The 17522-nt window shown below is 31.4% G+C and overlaps 1 protein-coding gene across 2 annotated transcripts in view; it reads right to left on the bottom strand.

The window, feature by feature from the left end:
• Nucleotides 1-17522, bottom strand: part of dsx (transcription factor doublesex) — a 100868-nt gene that overhangs the window by 28941 nt on the left and 54405 nt on the right. For both annotated transcript variants that reach the window (XM_089074833.1, XM_089074832.1), the window contains one exon: nucleotides 9959-10165. In XM_089074833.1, the coding sequence (XP_088930959.1) occupies nucleotides 9959-10165 (207 nt within the window). The remainder of the gene's footprint in view (nucleotides 1-9958; nucleotides 10166-17522) is intronic.

Raw genomic sequence — 17522 nt, 5'->3', positions numbered from 1 at the left:
ACATTTTGGTATTTGGCATTGGTATTTAAGAAATAACATGTTTCCTAACGGGAATAGACATATCATTGCGAATAAACATATCATTTCCAATATTTATTGTTTAATAATAAGCCATCAATTATTGTTAATTATAATAATCTCAATATATCTATCTTTTATCTAATTTTATTCAAATAAATATGTAAGAAGTAATAATAAATAAATTAATTAAAAATAAAGTAATTAACAAAGCAATAGCAAGCATTAATGTAGGATAATGATATGTTTATTTAATGCAATATTATAATCATCTAAATTGATAATTCGTCTTTAAAAGACAGATCATTATTTATACGATGTTAACCGTTTTAATTAATATTATTTAATGTTACATTATTTCTCGATAACAATAGTAGCTTTTGAAAACCTATTGAAAACCGAAAAATACATTATATTTGTGTGTATAGCGTCATTCCTTGCGTGTTTCAAAGTGTTTCTATGCAATTGCAATGTAAACAGTAATTACTATTTGATGTCGATTTACTGTTTGACAGTTATGGTCAAGGTTTTCGTTCCCAAATGTATTCAATGCGGCAGCTTTGCACTCTTGAACTATATTGAAAAAAAGGCGATATTGTTCGATATTGTTTGTACGACTTAAAGATATTGCAGATGTATTCATCGAATTTACTGGAAGAGAAAAAAGTTTCTGCAAAAACATGAGAAATGATCTCGACTATGATTAAAAAAAAAGCATATACGTTCATATTGAGTGACAGATAAACACAAGTATATTAATCAAGTTTATCAGTATATTAATCAAGTATATCAATAATGTCAAAGTATGCTGCTCGTATAAATTTCATGTGCACAAGTTAACAATAAATGCAATACAATTAGACATCTAATCTCGTTTGAAGAAATATTCATATCATTTATAAACTCTATACTTATACACACACACACACACACACACACACACACACACACACACACACACACACACACACACACACACGCACGCACTATACGAAAGAAATCCAAGAACATCCAAGAACATAGAATAAAAGATCATAAAATCGTATTCAAATATTTAATTGTGAACTATTGCATATATTGATAGCAATTGCTATACTGTGATCATTGTTAATAATGAAGTAACACGAATTGAATCGAAGACTGCATCATCAAACTAAATTATTAATGTAATTATAAAACTGTATCATAATATATCATAATTGTACTATCATGCAAAATGGACAATGCCTTTATGGTAGAAATTCATTAACGCGGGCAATATACTGATTGCTTGGACCTAGAACAAGCAATCTCACGTGACTATGCACATTCCTGGAAGATATTATAGACACCAATTAGGGTACCGACATGCAGATGTTAATCCCGCGATATCTTTGGCAGATCAAATATGTTGTTGAAATAAAAATAGGAGAGTAAGATCGTTGTAGGGTAGGATCCTTGTTTTCTCGTTCGTGCGATAAATGATTGTTGAAGCGATATCATATAATATTGATTTCCACCACTGCAAAATTCTATATAGTCAATCTTAACGCAATATAAAAAGTATTCTTTCATAAAGATATGCTTTCATAAAGATATGTTAAGATATGCTTCGTTGTTTATTTTGCATTGCTTGCACCGCTCTTGAACAATTTGACATCGATAGGTGATATCGGTGAATCTAGCCAAAAATCAGTTACGAAAGAACAACAGCAAATCACGAGAGTCTAATTACTCGAGTTAATTGACCAGTATTGCCGCCATTGCTCGGCAGTGCATTATTCCGCATGACGCGGCATTTTGGTATGCTCGTTTTTTTTTTCTCGCACGCACAAAAGAGCTTGCGCAATTCATTCGAAAAAGAAACTCATCATTTCAATGATTATATCGATACGAATGAATTTTAGATGTGGAATATTATCATCGATATGTCAGCTTTTTACACAGATCAAAAACAATAATCATTCATGCTAATTTATGAAAACGTAACTTTTCTACGAGTATTAACATTACGCGGGATGGCATGCATGTATCGTATACGAATGGTCGTGAATATGCGTGTATTTGTGTCGCCATATGCAGACAAGGTATGAGCACTGCCGTATCTATACAAGGTCGAACATTTCTCGTGTATTGCATCAAGTATGCAGAAATTGACAAGCAGAAAATCCACGAAACAAAATAGAAAAATGTATTTTGCAAGAACAAATAAATTTTTTTGTTATATAAAACAAAATATTTGGTTGCTTAAAGAATATCCTAGCTAAATAATTTTTTTTCCTAGTGTACATAATTCGGTTGGATGCGTGACAAGAATGATTTTGTTGAAATATCTAAAAATATAGCCGAAATATAAATCTGAAAATAGATTTTGTTAGGTCAATAAAAAAAATTATATAAAATGTTTAGATTTGAAATAATATCACAAAAATTTGTGATAAATTTGTGCTATTCTAGCAGTCAATTTGAACTATCCTACATAATTATTTTGATAAATGAGATCCTTTTCAGATCGGATATGTGAAATGTATTTTTAGATATTTCAGTGAAACGTTTTTTCCAGGTAGTAAAAGATAAATTACGTTTTTGATATATTTTACTCTTTTGTGTGTCCATAGTCCATTTTAATATCGTTCATACTTTCTCGAAGGCCGACATGAATTTCACATTCAAAGATTATTTGATTCGTTATAAGATACTTAACAAAACTGGTAGTGTCAGTTTTAAATGAATCGCTATATGCATGTTCTCCAGGTAAATACTGGATCCGAATGAGGTCATACCACACCACATCATTCGATCTTTCACTTGTTTACTGTTTACGAAAAGAACCTTTCTAATTTTTATCAGACCAAACAATATAATGTATTTTTGCAACATCATGATACTATTCTGTTTTTTAGATATGATTCTGCATTTAATTGGTGATTCTTCATTTTTAAAGAATATCTAATATTCAAATCATCAATTAAATAATTATTAAATGTCAATCAATACGTGAGACATTTTGTTATTTATTGCAAACAAAAAGACTAAATTATTATAGTTATCTTGCAAAAAAAACTATGCAAGTATATATTTTATTTTAAAAAGTGTTCAGGAACTTATGAACAATAGTGTAAATTATATAAGAGAAAGAAGTGCAGAAAGAAAGAAATCCATAATTTATACTTTAAAATTATTTAACTTTTAAATAATTACAATCTCAATAAATTTAATAAATTTATATTCAAATTTTAAAATATAGAAATTTTCTCGTTTTCTCTCCTTGCAACTTCGTATCTACATACATAAACACATACGATATGCATATAATTAGCGAGATATCCAGTGCATGATCACTAGAAAGCACTTGTACAAGATCAATTGTCTCTCGAGTGATTCTAGCACGTCATAAGTGGCCAAGATTCAGCATGTAGATACGCACTAAGCTCTGCAACATACACTAACGATCCGTAATTATCCAACGATATAGTCTTCGCACTAAAACGCGACATTTTTTTGGCACAATACATTTATTAGTTCTATACAAAAATAACACTAATAAATATCGAAACACACTATAAATATTGAAAAACTCGCTCTTTTATAATATTTGTTTTTTATATTAAAGAAAATAAATTGCATTAAAAAAATTATCAAAGAATTCTTTATAAAAAAAAAAAAAAAAAAAAAAAACATTACATCTATTTCTCGTGGGAAATATCGAATATTTTCAATTTCTCTCGTTTTTTCACGTTTTGTAAGAATTATGAGTTCAAAATCATTATTGCTCAAATGTGATAAGGTGTACGGTAGCTGTAAAAATGTAATACAAGCGTATGATATAAATGCAACAAAAAGATCATCAGCAACTGTGCGCTCGACCTGGCAAACAACAATATATCAATATATTTTCACATCACGTTGGTGCGCGTTGCACGCTTCCTCGATCATATCACGTCAAGTTAGACCGATCGTAAGCGCTAAGTATCCGCCTGGTGCGTGCCAAAAGTGTCCGTCTGAGGATGCATGAAAATATATTTTCACGGCACACGTGAAACGACCGTTACTCGCTTGCGTGCACGAACACGACACACGGCGAATACGCACACATTTTCCTATCGCGGCCGCGTTATCATCTTTTTACACGGTGTAGCCATGCGCGACCACTGCAACGGACCGATAATTACCTTGTACGGACTTTAAATTATTTATTATCTTCATATAATTAACACCCTTATAATTGTATTAATCCCATCGCAACAGTGCACTATACTCGAGATTTTGAACGATCCAATTTTGAATACGGATTTTACGCAGCAATAAATCGATAAGATTTCATTTAATTTACTTGTTTCAAGATTTAGAAATAATACGGATACGGATTTAATTATACAGCGATACGACATTGCGAATTCATCCTCTTTCACGATATGACCGCGTCGGCATGCAATTATCGCACGTATTAAATTACGGATACGTTTAATTCTTGTTACATTGTAACTGCGCGAGGCTATATCGGTCGCAGTAACGAGCTGTTAATCATTCTCGCGACCTGGACTTGAGAGTGTCGAAGGAATGCCGTGGCCGACTTTAAGTCAATATATAAGAAAGAACAGTTTCATTAAAATATCTCAAAATTTTACAAATTTGAAAATAATTTTGTTGGGTAATCAAAATAATTATGTCTATGTTTGATGTTTAAAATATATAAATTATTTTCTAACAAATTTATTTTCCGACTTGTATTTAACTAAAGTTTTAAATATTCCAGGAAAATTATTCCGCATACGTATTTATACATTACAAATTGTAACCCTGTTTTAATTCTTCCTAATCAAAATTATTTTTCGTAAATTAGCAAAAATTAATTATTTTGTCTTCAATTTTATTTCATTGGCAGATATAATATAAATATAATGTTTAATATATAGTATTTTATATATATAAATATTTTGTTATGAAAAATAAATTTGTCAAAAAATTAATTAAATCAGTTAAATTAGTTAAATTTTAAACTTGTAACGTGCAAAACGTATTATGGTTCGTATTTTAATATGCATAAAATTTCATATTCATTCGGTACGTAATTAATGTTATACACTTTATATTTAAATACGTTTAGTAAGAATTTTAAATTAATTCTACTATAAAAATATATTATATTTATTTTAATATAGTAATTCTTGCTTAGTTTGAAAAATTATCCTAAACGCGCATAATAACCCAATTAGAAGGCGTCATTGTATAATGCGCTTATTTTATACTCGTGCCAACTATGTGAGTACATCGATATGTGAAGAAGCAATTAAGGCGCACCGTACGCGCATTAGTATCGCTGACTCATTATTTACACTAGACCGGTGCTGCTACCTCTGATGCAGTTACTGTTCTTATGGCAAAGCATTCTCTACTTCTTCACGAGAAGCGCCATTAATCTCTGACACGTGCGCAGAGGTGTGGACATTTGCTATTTAACTGAGCGTCATTCCAATGCGTTTAGACCTGTCACGCGTGCATACGCGTGGTTATACGTCAAATTAGGGGGAAGATGCATATCTTTTTCCAACGAGGTAATGTGAGCGATCGTATTAATTAGAATTATTCTCATTTCTCAAATGTATAGCCCCGTAATCATCAAACGTATATTCGCAAAATTCAAAATTAGAGTTTAGAGATAAATCACATTTAAAACGTAGCGAATATACGTTTTAAGTTAAATTAAAATGTTAAATATCTTAAATTATCATAAGCTCTTGATAATTTTTTTTGTATTTCAAATAATATATCACCGAAGTATGTTGCATACTAATGATAATATATATTATTATTTTTACATTTGTCACACGATATATCATGTTCATATAAATCCATGCAGCCTACGTGATCTGTTAATAATATGCAATCATGTACTTAGCGAGAGATGTGAGCTGTTAATACTCCTTACTCATACAACTATCGTTGGAATGTCGCTTTCCGCGTTGACTTAAATGTAGTTATCTAACCGGGCAAACAAGATCGAGATTGTATGACTTGTCACGATCTATTCCGAAACGATAGCGATCGAAATTAACGATATGACGACAAAATATTTATTTACGACGACTAATTAACTTGTTTATGAAAGCTAACAAGTTCGATAGTTTGATCATAAATTGCTACATTGCATTATGGATGTGATAACAGTCTATGGTGTTAATAGTTCCAATATAGTCAATTATATGAAATGTCAAGAAAATAGTATAATAATAGTAGGAATATAATAAGCATTAAGTTATTATTGTAATGATGGAAATGACATGATAATTATAACAAAGTTATACGATACGATATATCAATAAAATAAATATTAATCAAAAGTTTATTCTGTTTTGACAACTTATTAAGATCTTGCTCATTTGCAAAAAATGTTACGTATTATCAGATTGTATATAAGGCGCTAAATATTTCCCATAAATAAATTATAGAAAAATCTAAGTTATGAAAGTAGAGCAAACAGTAGATGTATGTTTGTGGCTACTTGTGTACATGTTTTAACTGCTAAACTTAAGCGTTTCATTTGTGTTAATTTAATTCGGAATAAATAATATAAAAATATATCAACAAATACAAATCATCTCCAAAAGAGATTTAACTGCCTGTTTAAAGTTAAAAAAAATGTAAAATTAAGATTATATTAAAGCAACGACACGCAACGATTTTAAATTTTCATCATGCTAAAAAATCGAATCTGCACTCTTAGAGAGATCCATGAGAAAGAGATAAAGATTTTTGAGTATATTCAAATAATACTAATTGTAAGATGTAATAAAGAAATTTAATTTTTACGATTTTTGATGCACATCAATTTATTCAATCAAAAAGATATAACTATATGAGAAAAAAATAATGCATTAAATTTAATTAAAAATAATTTTGTTAACCCAATAATAGTAATAATTAATAAAATAAATACATATAGTAATAAATACATATAATTATAAGATAAAGATCCTGTCCGCCGATTAATGCCATTTATGATTTGATTGTTGAAAACATATAATTATTATTTTTAATTAGATTTGATGCTAGTGATGCTACTTCCATATATAATTAAACTAACATTAACTCAACGTCACGCGAAAATACGTCGTACGAAGTGATATTTATAGTGAGATTATAGTGAGATGTCATGAGGATCATTAGATACGCGCGTTACATACTTAATTGTAAATTCTGATGATATTAATTGTTAACAACTTTGCTGTTGAGTGCAAAACGCGATGCACAATAGTTGTGATATAAATTTAACGTTACCGCAAAACATCGATTAAATGAAGTATCTCGCAACGGTTTCGGGCGAATGGTCAGTGATCCAGAACCGAGGCGAGACGAAGAAAGAAAGGTTTTGCCCGAGTATCGATTATCTACAGTCATAATTAGCAAAAACATCGTACCTTTCTGTGACGCCTTGGACCGCTTCCCACTCTCTTCGGGATAAGAGAACCGGATCTGCGTATTCTTTAATGGTCAATTAATCGGTATCTTTTTCTCGCAAGTTTAAGTCCCTTAAAAATTTGTATCAGGATATTGAAGTGGATTAATGAATATACCAATTAAATTTTTTTTAAAATTTTCTTTAGATATACGTATTATGATATACATAGAATACAGAACAGTTTTGCTAAAAGATCTAAAAATTTGGCTAAATTTGAAAATAATTTTATTGGACTATCAAAATAATTATTATACAAGGACGTTCAAATTGGTTATCAAAATATAAAAAAATTGTGCAGTATTATCATTATGCTTAAGCATCTTATATAATAATTTTGATAGTTCAAAAAAATATTTTCAGGCCTTCATCTAATTTTTAGATCGTTCAACAAAACTATTCCGTGTACGTATATGATATATGTATCATATTCATCGCATATCATATCCTTGTTAAAATATGGAAATTAACGAAATAGAATGTCGACCTTGGATGTACTGAAAAGCAGACATATCGGCGAAGATAATTTTCGACTACCAGTTGGCCAGTATCCAATGGTAAAATTTAGCAGTCAGGGAGTTGAGACGAATATGTAATGATGGCTACATTATAATTGCAGAAATATCCGGCAATCCCACTTGGCACGACGGTTTGCGTATTTACCGCTGAGTATTTTAAGTGACAACTATAATACGTTACTTTGTACGTCAGCAAGCAGGCCGGTTCTAATTCAACTGTATGTAATATATATATTATTGGCAAACGCTCAAATTTCTCTAACTAAATATTTTAAATTCGCCGGTAAAATTTTTCAAAAATCGATAACAGAAAGTAAATGAGTTAATTCAGTTAATTTATTTATTTATTTATTATTCACTTGCACGTAATGTTTGCTTCTTTTGCGGGTAACAATTTCTTCTTCCTTCTCCATTGTATTTTCTTCTCTTTTTTCTATTATGTTTCTTCTCTCTTTTTCACTCTTCCATTGTCGCGTTATACAAATTATCAATTATTTTCAAGCCACGTTATTGCTCCATGATCTTCAGTGCGAGGGAAGATCTTCAAGTGTAGAAAATCGCAACAACCGTGCATTATCGGCTCACGCTTTGCCATCGCGTGTGCAACAGCGGATGAGATTTTTTTCATGAAGCATATCGGTTGGCGAGAATACAAGTGGAATTAAAAATGTCTGGTGAGTACGTAGAACTTGCAAGGTATATTTTAAACGCATCGCTGCGATACCAAACAGGTTCTCACGAGTTTGCGTGATCTTCGTGACATAGCAAGACAACATCTTCCGTGATGAGATCAGAAATATTTCTTCCCGGATGAGAAAACTAATTTTTTTCATTAATTTTTTTGTGTCGTTCTCAAAATTATTTTGAAGTCGCGACGAAGATTAGAAGATGAATATTAAAATGACTTCACAATATTTATCGAATGTAATACTTATCAAAGTATTTGCTTACGTTAGAATACAGTTGCGGATGATTCTTGCGTATCTTCTCACGGATGTCGCAGAGCGTACACGCAGAAGCAGAGTTTCGATCATATCGTAGTTGGCAAGACTTTCGAGAGAAGGAAATAAACATGATTCATAGTCAAAGTTTAGTCGCGAATGTTTTAAAAATGCTAGATAAATTATATTTATCATAATTTTTCTTTTGTAATTTCTACTTAATTCTATTTAATTAATCTAATGATTCGGAACGAATAACACACAAAATAATACAAGTTCTCAATTAAAAAAGATTACTGTGCAAAATTTTTTAAATTTTAACATTGATGCCAATTTTGATATGAATTGTCTCTCTGACATCCGCAAACATTTAAGATATCTTCGAGTTGCTGTTGTAATGGTTCCGATTAGATAATCGTTTTTAAATGCATAAATTTGCATTAGACAATGTACAGCTGACACTTTCACTTAATAGAGAATTTTCAATAATATTACTTCATTTATGTGAAAGTAATAAGAATCATTCGATCAAATGGCAATCAAGTATAGTCAATAATTTTGATTACATATAATTCAAGGTGGAAATAAATAATATTTAAATAAAAATGAAAAATATGCTAAATATATAATAAAGTATGATAAAATTACATCTTGTGTGATGTCTCGGGAAATAATTTTCGAATGATGAATTATTGAAGCTATGAGAAAAAAAAATTCGAGTTAATATTCATATAATACTTCTAATATTCTTATTATACTTATCATGTAAAAATACTATGTAATACTAATATATAAAAAATTTTTTATTTAAATTTAAGTATTTAATATTTTAATTTAATTTGTATTAATACTTTCCATTTATGGTCTACATTAGTAAAATATATTTTTTAAACGTTTAAACGTTTAGATCGCATTCAATATTTTTGTTGAATTGATTCAAAAATTGAAATAGAAAATTTTAACATATTTGGTAATATTTCTTTTTACTTTCTTTCCAGAAGTGATTCTTTTTCTTTATGAAATATTACAAAAAAAAACCGTCTTACCTTGATATATGCAAGTCTTAGCATATTTCAAAATGTTGTCAAATTTATTTCCTGCGTCTATGTCATCGGCATACTTGAGGAGGATGGAGAAGATGTCCCACATATGCTTTAAGGAAATATGCCCGTGAGAGAACTGCATTCTGAGAGAACTGACCATCTCGTTCCAAGTATATTCCAGTAAATTTTGGAGGCCAAGACAAAATAGGCCTATAAATTCAACAAAAATTCAAACGTGAGAAATAGATGATTACGATCAGCATTGACTAAAATATATAGCAGTAGATAGTAGTGGATGATAAGAAAACGATATTTGATCTAACGGAATTCGTGGAGAGGATTGAAAATAAATGGAGTCTAAAGCCAAATAGAATCACGGACAACAGTTCTCCGACAGTTACGTTATAATATATATTAGACATGACGAGAACCAATAGTGGCACATCTAGTCGTGGCTCCGCCTATTAGGGGACTCCCAGATCGTTTTTAAAATAAGGAAACGGTCCCGTTATGTTTCTTGCCCTCACCCTCGACCACTCTTATACACCATCACTGCCCCACTCCCAGCTGATGTCGATAACTCCCTTTCCTCTCTCTACCGCTGAGAAACCGACCCGTACGACCCGACGGAATAGACAACGGCGCGATGCAGGTGCCGTGCCGCCGGGACGCTTGGCGTTGGTTCCCTCCTTTTACGCGCCCAGGTGAACCCGGCCAACCACGTGCTGCTGTGCGCGCGTGTGCACATGACATGAGAGTGAGAGAGGAAGAGTAGAGAGCGATGGGAGGAGCCGAGACGAGGAAGGGTTCTGGGGAAGAGGACGAGGGGCCCGTCGATATGGAGAAGGGAAGAGAATATCGGGATCTAGTAGCATATCTTTCCAGTTTGTTCTGGCCCACTGAACTGTAGTACCACTGACACGCTAATGCATCCTAATAATATAATCTTATGTATCAATATGTGCCCATACATTTATAAAGGAGAGCATTCTTCTGACAATGTGTCTTTTCTTACAATTACTCCCACGTATTATTATAATTCAGTGGTTTGTTCTGGCCCGCGTGTTCTGTCAACGGCGGGACACTATGGCCATACAATATAATACAAATACAGCGATGCAAAGTCAGAATTACAGTTTTCTTCCCGTTTTCTCCTCGCTTCATGCATCTACGATGCAACGAAGCGAACAGCGAAAGAAGAAAAAAATTGATATCCAAAATCTTCCTGTTTCCGTTCTCAAGCATTTATTGTTCGTCACAAACTTTCACCAAGCGATTACCATTTTACATAGAATGTACTAAAGTATAAGTAATGTGCAAAAAAGAGAGTGTCATGAGTGTCAGAGAGTGTCAATGTAACACAGATAATACCCGTATAATTAATCTTTTTAAAAAATTAAATTATTTATAAATCAATTTTAATTAGAATCAATCATAAATCAATTATAATCAATTTTAATTTTAATTAGATATGTGTAAAAAACAAATAGCGTAGCTTTAAAATTTAGTAAGAATTCATATCAATAAGAATTCGTCTTCATTAATATCGTTAAAATTTTCTTATTTATAAAAGCAGAAAATTTATTTATCGTGTATGAATATCCAGCAATACAATATCTAAAATCTGGACGTAAGACGTCTTGATAGTTACACAATTTTATAAATTTCTATAAGTATAGCCCTCTTCTTTTATTATATATTTTGTGATGAGAATGGTTTTTACATGTCAACTGAAATCTCCTTCGCATTATCATAGATTTAAATCCAATTCCTCGTCGCCATGCATTTCTTGTAATCTACGCTCATATTATCGATGACGAGATCGATTACATAATATAAGAGAGAAGGAGGCGGAGAAGGGTTAAATGATATTTGGCTCCGTGAACGACACGATACAAATGTGACATGCTGAATGTGACATGTGACTGTTGCGCGTGTATATCTCGTCATGATATGTTTATATTCGATTTTTATCCGACCGAATCTTTTCGCGGAAGAGAAACAGAGAAGTTTGTAGTTGGAACGCCAGACTGATGAAATAAGCCCGACAATATTTGGACGTGCGTCTCTAGAGAAGACAGAAGTTTTTTTATGTGATAATGACGAATGTTATGAATGACTTCTCGTATCTTCTGATAATATTGATCCCGTCTCATACGAAGAAACACGATCCATTCGTGCAATACGAGCCATATCATGCATAATTTTATATTATTGTAGTTTAATATTTTTAAAATGTCTTTAACATTGGTCTTTTAACTTTTCTCTCAATTTCTTTTTAGATATTTATTATTATATGATATGTCAATTAAATGATTTAATATTATTCTTTTCAAATCTGTCATGTCTTTTTAAAATCATGTTTAAATTATTAGCATTTTTTATTTTAGCAATAGGTTTTGTTATGAGAGCAATTAATAACATGATTAGAGTTATCATCAAATAAATCATAACCAAAAATATAATTGAACAAAAACCGAGAAAATTCGAGTTTCCATGATGAAAGAATGTTACCTTGAGTCATGCAATAAAAGTATTTTTAAGATAATAAATATAAGATAAAATATAAATTTAAGATAAATAATAAATAAATAAAAGATAAATTTAAAAAAAAAACCTTAATCAAAGAACTATTAGTACCATAAAGACATGTTGTTATGCATGAATAAATAATATATATTTAATGTCTATATTTCTCTCTTACTAAAAAGTATAAAAATCTATTCAAACAACTGACATTTCAACTGGATTCTTGCATCGAAGAAACTAGAAATAAATATTGCAGGATTAAATTGACAAACCATTTAATTAGACTCAAATTATATATAAAATTAAAACTTTTAATTTTTTTGTATATAAATATCATGCAAAAAATATTTTATATAAATATTTTAAATACGCTTTGTAAAAACAAACGAAATGGATTTTTTTATAAAATATGGTTTCTGATGTGTTTAACATCATATAAGCAAATAATATCACAAAACTGTAATTATTTTACTTTTATGTAAATTTTCATATCAGTCATTATGATATACATAGGTTATTTCACAGTTAAAACGCAAATATACATGTATGTATGCGAATACACATATGTATATATAATCACAGGAGAAGTTTAGAAAAAAAAACCAGTGGAGTCTGATAATTTTCGATAAGATACTAGACAACAGTTATAAAAAAAATATATGCGTATAAACGTAAAGTCAATACAAATGCGTAAAGTAACATTCCTTATATTATAAAATAATATACATTAAAAACTAATAATAGATATTAATTATTTAAAAATTTATTGAAACAATAGTTGCATCAAATAGAATAACAAAACAAAAATTCTACAATTACTACCGTAAAGATACCTTAAGACATTTATCGTATCGTATTGTTTTGTTAAGTATCATAAAAGTATTATTAAAATTGTCTCATTCTTGGCTTTACTATATATCTGTAATAAAATGCATAACATATGCTTTTAACAGAATACTTTCAAAATAGATGCACAAAAGTGCACTACTGATCAAATCACAATTGATCAAATACTAAAATGAAATAATTTACAATTAATTAAATAAAAAATTTAATTTTCGCCTTAATAAAACAAAGTATTGTAAATATTTAATATATGTTACTAGTGACACATTTTGACAATATATTTGCAATGTTAAATAAAGTAATATAAAACATAAATAAATGTAAGTATTCAATAAATAAAAAAAATATATAAAATAGAGCGAAATACCAATACCTTTTATGGTATTCGATTAATATTCTGTTTGGAGCTACTCTTTTCATATTTATTTTATTTTTCGATTTGAACAACGCTTGACAAGTACCACCTGTTATGCCTCGTCTCATCGACACATCGCAATTAGTGTTAGATCATAAAAACGTGGTAATTAGTAAGCGTTGATCTGTTTGGTCACCAAAGACAATTATGCGATTTTATGGTGGTGGACTTTTTGATCGCACGAGAGCGCTCGTTAAATTGATGCCGCGTCAGTTTTGTCCCTAACGAAGGCAGAATGCCGGCGACTTTGTTAGATCCTCGTAAAACCGTATCGTGTTCCTCAACCCGTGCTACGAAAAATTTCTCGGGGTCGAAGTGTACGTCGTAAAAAACTAACTATGAAACGCGCCGCTCGTAAAACTGTTTCCGAGACCGCGGGATCAGCATGAACGTTAACCCGAAAAATCTGACAGTTCGATTCTACGTGGTGCATCGTGCCGCCAGCAAACTTTAATCTCCAAAGTCATTATTGCTTCTTGTTGCTATCAAATGTAAATCGTGCGTCCGAGTCATATAAAAGGATCGTAAGACCTCCGAGTTGTCGTAAATCCTGCTATTCTCGCGCTCGAACAATTTCAACATAAACTGCCTCTAAGTTACATGACTCAACGGAAAGTATGATCATAAAAAGTCGAATGAATAATTTAAAAAAAAAAAAAAAAAAAAGAGAGAGAGAGAAATAATTGCATTTAATTTAACATTTTATTTAATTTTCTTTTATGCAATTAAAAAGTTATATTTTCAATGTTTTCAAGATTTCATTTTTTTCAACATTTATGTTCAATTATTCTAACACTAATTATATATTACAAACAACCCTTGCCAACGTGCCGGTGACAAAGGTATCCAACGGTAGCAGGTAAAGCAGTAATGTTTTTAACACGTTAGTCGAGAGGATCCGCGTATTTCGAGCTTGTCACGGACGAGGAGCTCATATTGCACAGTCAAACGTGTCTCCCTTGCATGCGGATCGCGGTCCAGCACCGCGTTGGACACGACATTGCACCACATTCGGCACACAGGGGGGGGGGGGTGGTACGAGAACAGGCTTTGTAGCAATGATACCGTTGTGTCATCGCGCGCGTAATCGAAACCAAACGTCGACGAAGCAAACCCTCGCTGTAGAGGGTTGTATAGGGAGAAATGCGCTATTACCATGTGAACACAATCACGTCAACTTAATCACAGACAACTATGCAGACGCGTGCATAAATGATTCATCAATTTGATAATTAAGAAATTTAAAATAATTCAAAAATATGATATAAGATATATAATGACGTAACATATTAATATTTATTAAAAAAGAAAGAAATAGCTTTGACTTTGAGCTACGTTTTAATTCCATTAAAAATAACGATACGTAGATGATATAAATAACTTTGAATTTATATAAATTCAAAAAGAAAAAAACATTATTATATATTAAGTGCCAAAAAAATTATTATAAGCGCCAAACATCTTGCCTTATCACGTATCGTCAGTACTCCATTTCTGAATGTATGCTCCGTTTATATATGTATACTGATTATAATAAACGTAATTCAAAATATCTAAAATTGAAATAATTTTTATGTTAAAAGAAAAATTAGAACATATAATAATTAAAATCTTATGAATGACAACATTAATCACATATCATTGAATTTTCAAAACGTCAGCATTGTTAGATAAAGTCAACGATAAATATGATGATAGTTATAGATTACTGATCTGTCTGATACTGTCTTCGCTCCACATAAGCACCCCCTTCCCCCGTACTATTTCAATAAATATAACCGAACTCTCTGCAACAATTCCTCTGTCGCCTATAAAAATAGTAAACGCGAAATCGCAATAAGTTTCAACGGAAAGAGTCGAATGAAGGAACGGTCGTGAACGCAGCGGCTTTTACGAGACACGACATTTCGGAAGCAGTAAAATTCTATCCTGTCAAGCGTTCGCATAAAATTTTTGCTCGTCAGCCACTGTGGCGCAAACACGAGGGGATGTAAGCAGCGTGCGTACTTTTGATTTTCGCGAGCGAAAAAAAAAGGGTAAGTTGGATGTAATCGTAACGTACTTCGTCAACTATTTAGACGACTATGGATGACGTAGAAAAAGACAATATTATTTTTTTGTTAATGTTGTCACTTATGCATTTGTATTTATTCGCAGATCGTAGAAGCATCTCTTGTTAAGATAAATGCTCTTCTCTCCCGAATATACACGATGAACGTTGTCTACCCGTATCTATATTATGAAAACCGCGTTTCTTGACTGCGGACAAGCAAATAGATGTATCTGTTCAATTCTTATAAAACACTCTAATTGTAATAGATATGATGTAACGTAATTCATATTTAATTTAAAATTTATCAATTTATTCATTTAATTTATCGTTAATAACGAATTCGATAAAGCAAAAATAAAATAATAATCAATACAAAATGAAGCTTACAAAGCGATGCAATCTTAAGTAATACAAAATGTTGAATTAAAAATTTTATTCGCAAGAATTATATTTATATATAAAAAAAAATTTCCCCCTTTAATCCATCCTCTTTTTTTCTACCAACGTCTATTAATTTTATAACTTAATGTCTTATACGGAATTAAGACAAATTGGATCAAACGTAATCGTAACGAGTTCTAAGAATAACACCATAATTATTTATAATTATATCTCACCACATCTTTAATAATGAAAATAATGACACACAATTTCTTAGATATTGAAATGATATCGAGATAGTATTTTGTGTATCACTGCTACAAAAACAATCTTATCTACTGATGTGCAAAGAACGTATAATACAGAAATGAGAAAGAACAACGTAGACAAGGTGACAAGAACGAGATGAAGAAACCATAAACACACCCGGAGACTGCTCGAGATGCCGCGAAGATCGTTGCCCTCTCGGAGAAGGAGGGAGAGAGGGAGAAGGAGGGAGGGAGGGAGAGAGAGAGAGAGAGAGAGAGAGAGAGAGAGAGAGAGAAGAGTAAAAGGTCGTAAAGAATTTAGGACTCTTTGGACACGCGAAGTTGGCTCGCACGATGCTTCACAAGAATGAAAATGAAGCGTCCTCACCTGCAATTTCTTTCGTAAATTCCTTTTTTTCTTGAATGTTCTTCATGATCTGCATTAAGTAAGGATTGACCGAGAGAAATATCACCGAGAAGAAAGAAGGATACATCGCACCCCGACGAGCACGTCGGGTACTCGCGTGCAAGTGTGCACTGTCGTCAGATCGTCGTCAACCACTAGGCACCATAATATTTTACGACATTTTTGTAATAATAGTAGGCTGCCCGTATAGAGAAAGAGATACGCGAGGGGAGAGAAAATGACAGATCATTTAACCCCATGCCTCGTAAAAGGGAACCGGCTCGACTCGCTAGACTGTGACCAACTTTACTACCCACCCTGCGCACCCTACTCACTCTCCTCCCTATCGGGTGCCCTGCTATCAGGTGGCCAAGCTTGTCCCGTTACTCGTGAGTAAACCACCCCCCGAACTGTTTAGTTTTCGCGCGGATCATACGATCGAGCAATTAAGATTTGTGAATCAAAATTTCAAACCACGGAATGAATTTCTCTGACTTTCAATAATTACAAGAATTTTTTGATATTGATTTGATTCTGTCGAATCAAAAGACTGTCATAATAATAATAATAATAATAATAATAATAATAATAATAATAATAATAATAATAATAATAATAATAATAATAATAATAATAATAATAATAATAATACAGTTTTATTTCAATAATAATTCTAATTATTAGCAATA

Source organism: Pogonomyrmex barbatus, unplaced genomic scaffold (assembly GCF_055798465.1).
Source record: "Pogonomyrmex barbatus isolate J1 unplaced genomic scaffold, ASM5579846v1 scaffold18, whole genome shotgun sequence".
Lineage (NCBI taxonomy): Eukaryota > Metazoa > Arthropoda > Insecta > Hymenoptera > Formicidae > Pogonomyrmex > Pogonomyrmex barbatus.
This window is presented reverse-complemented; position numbering and strand designations above follow the sequence as displayed.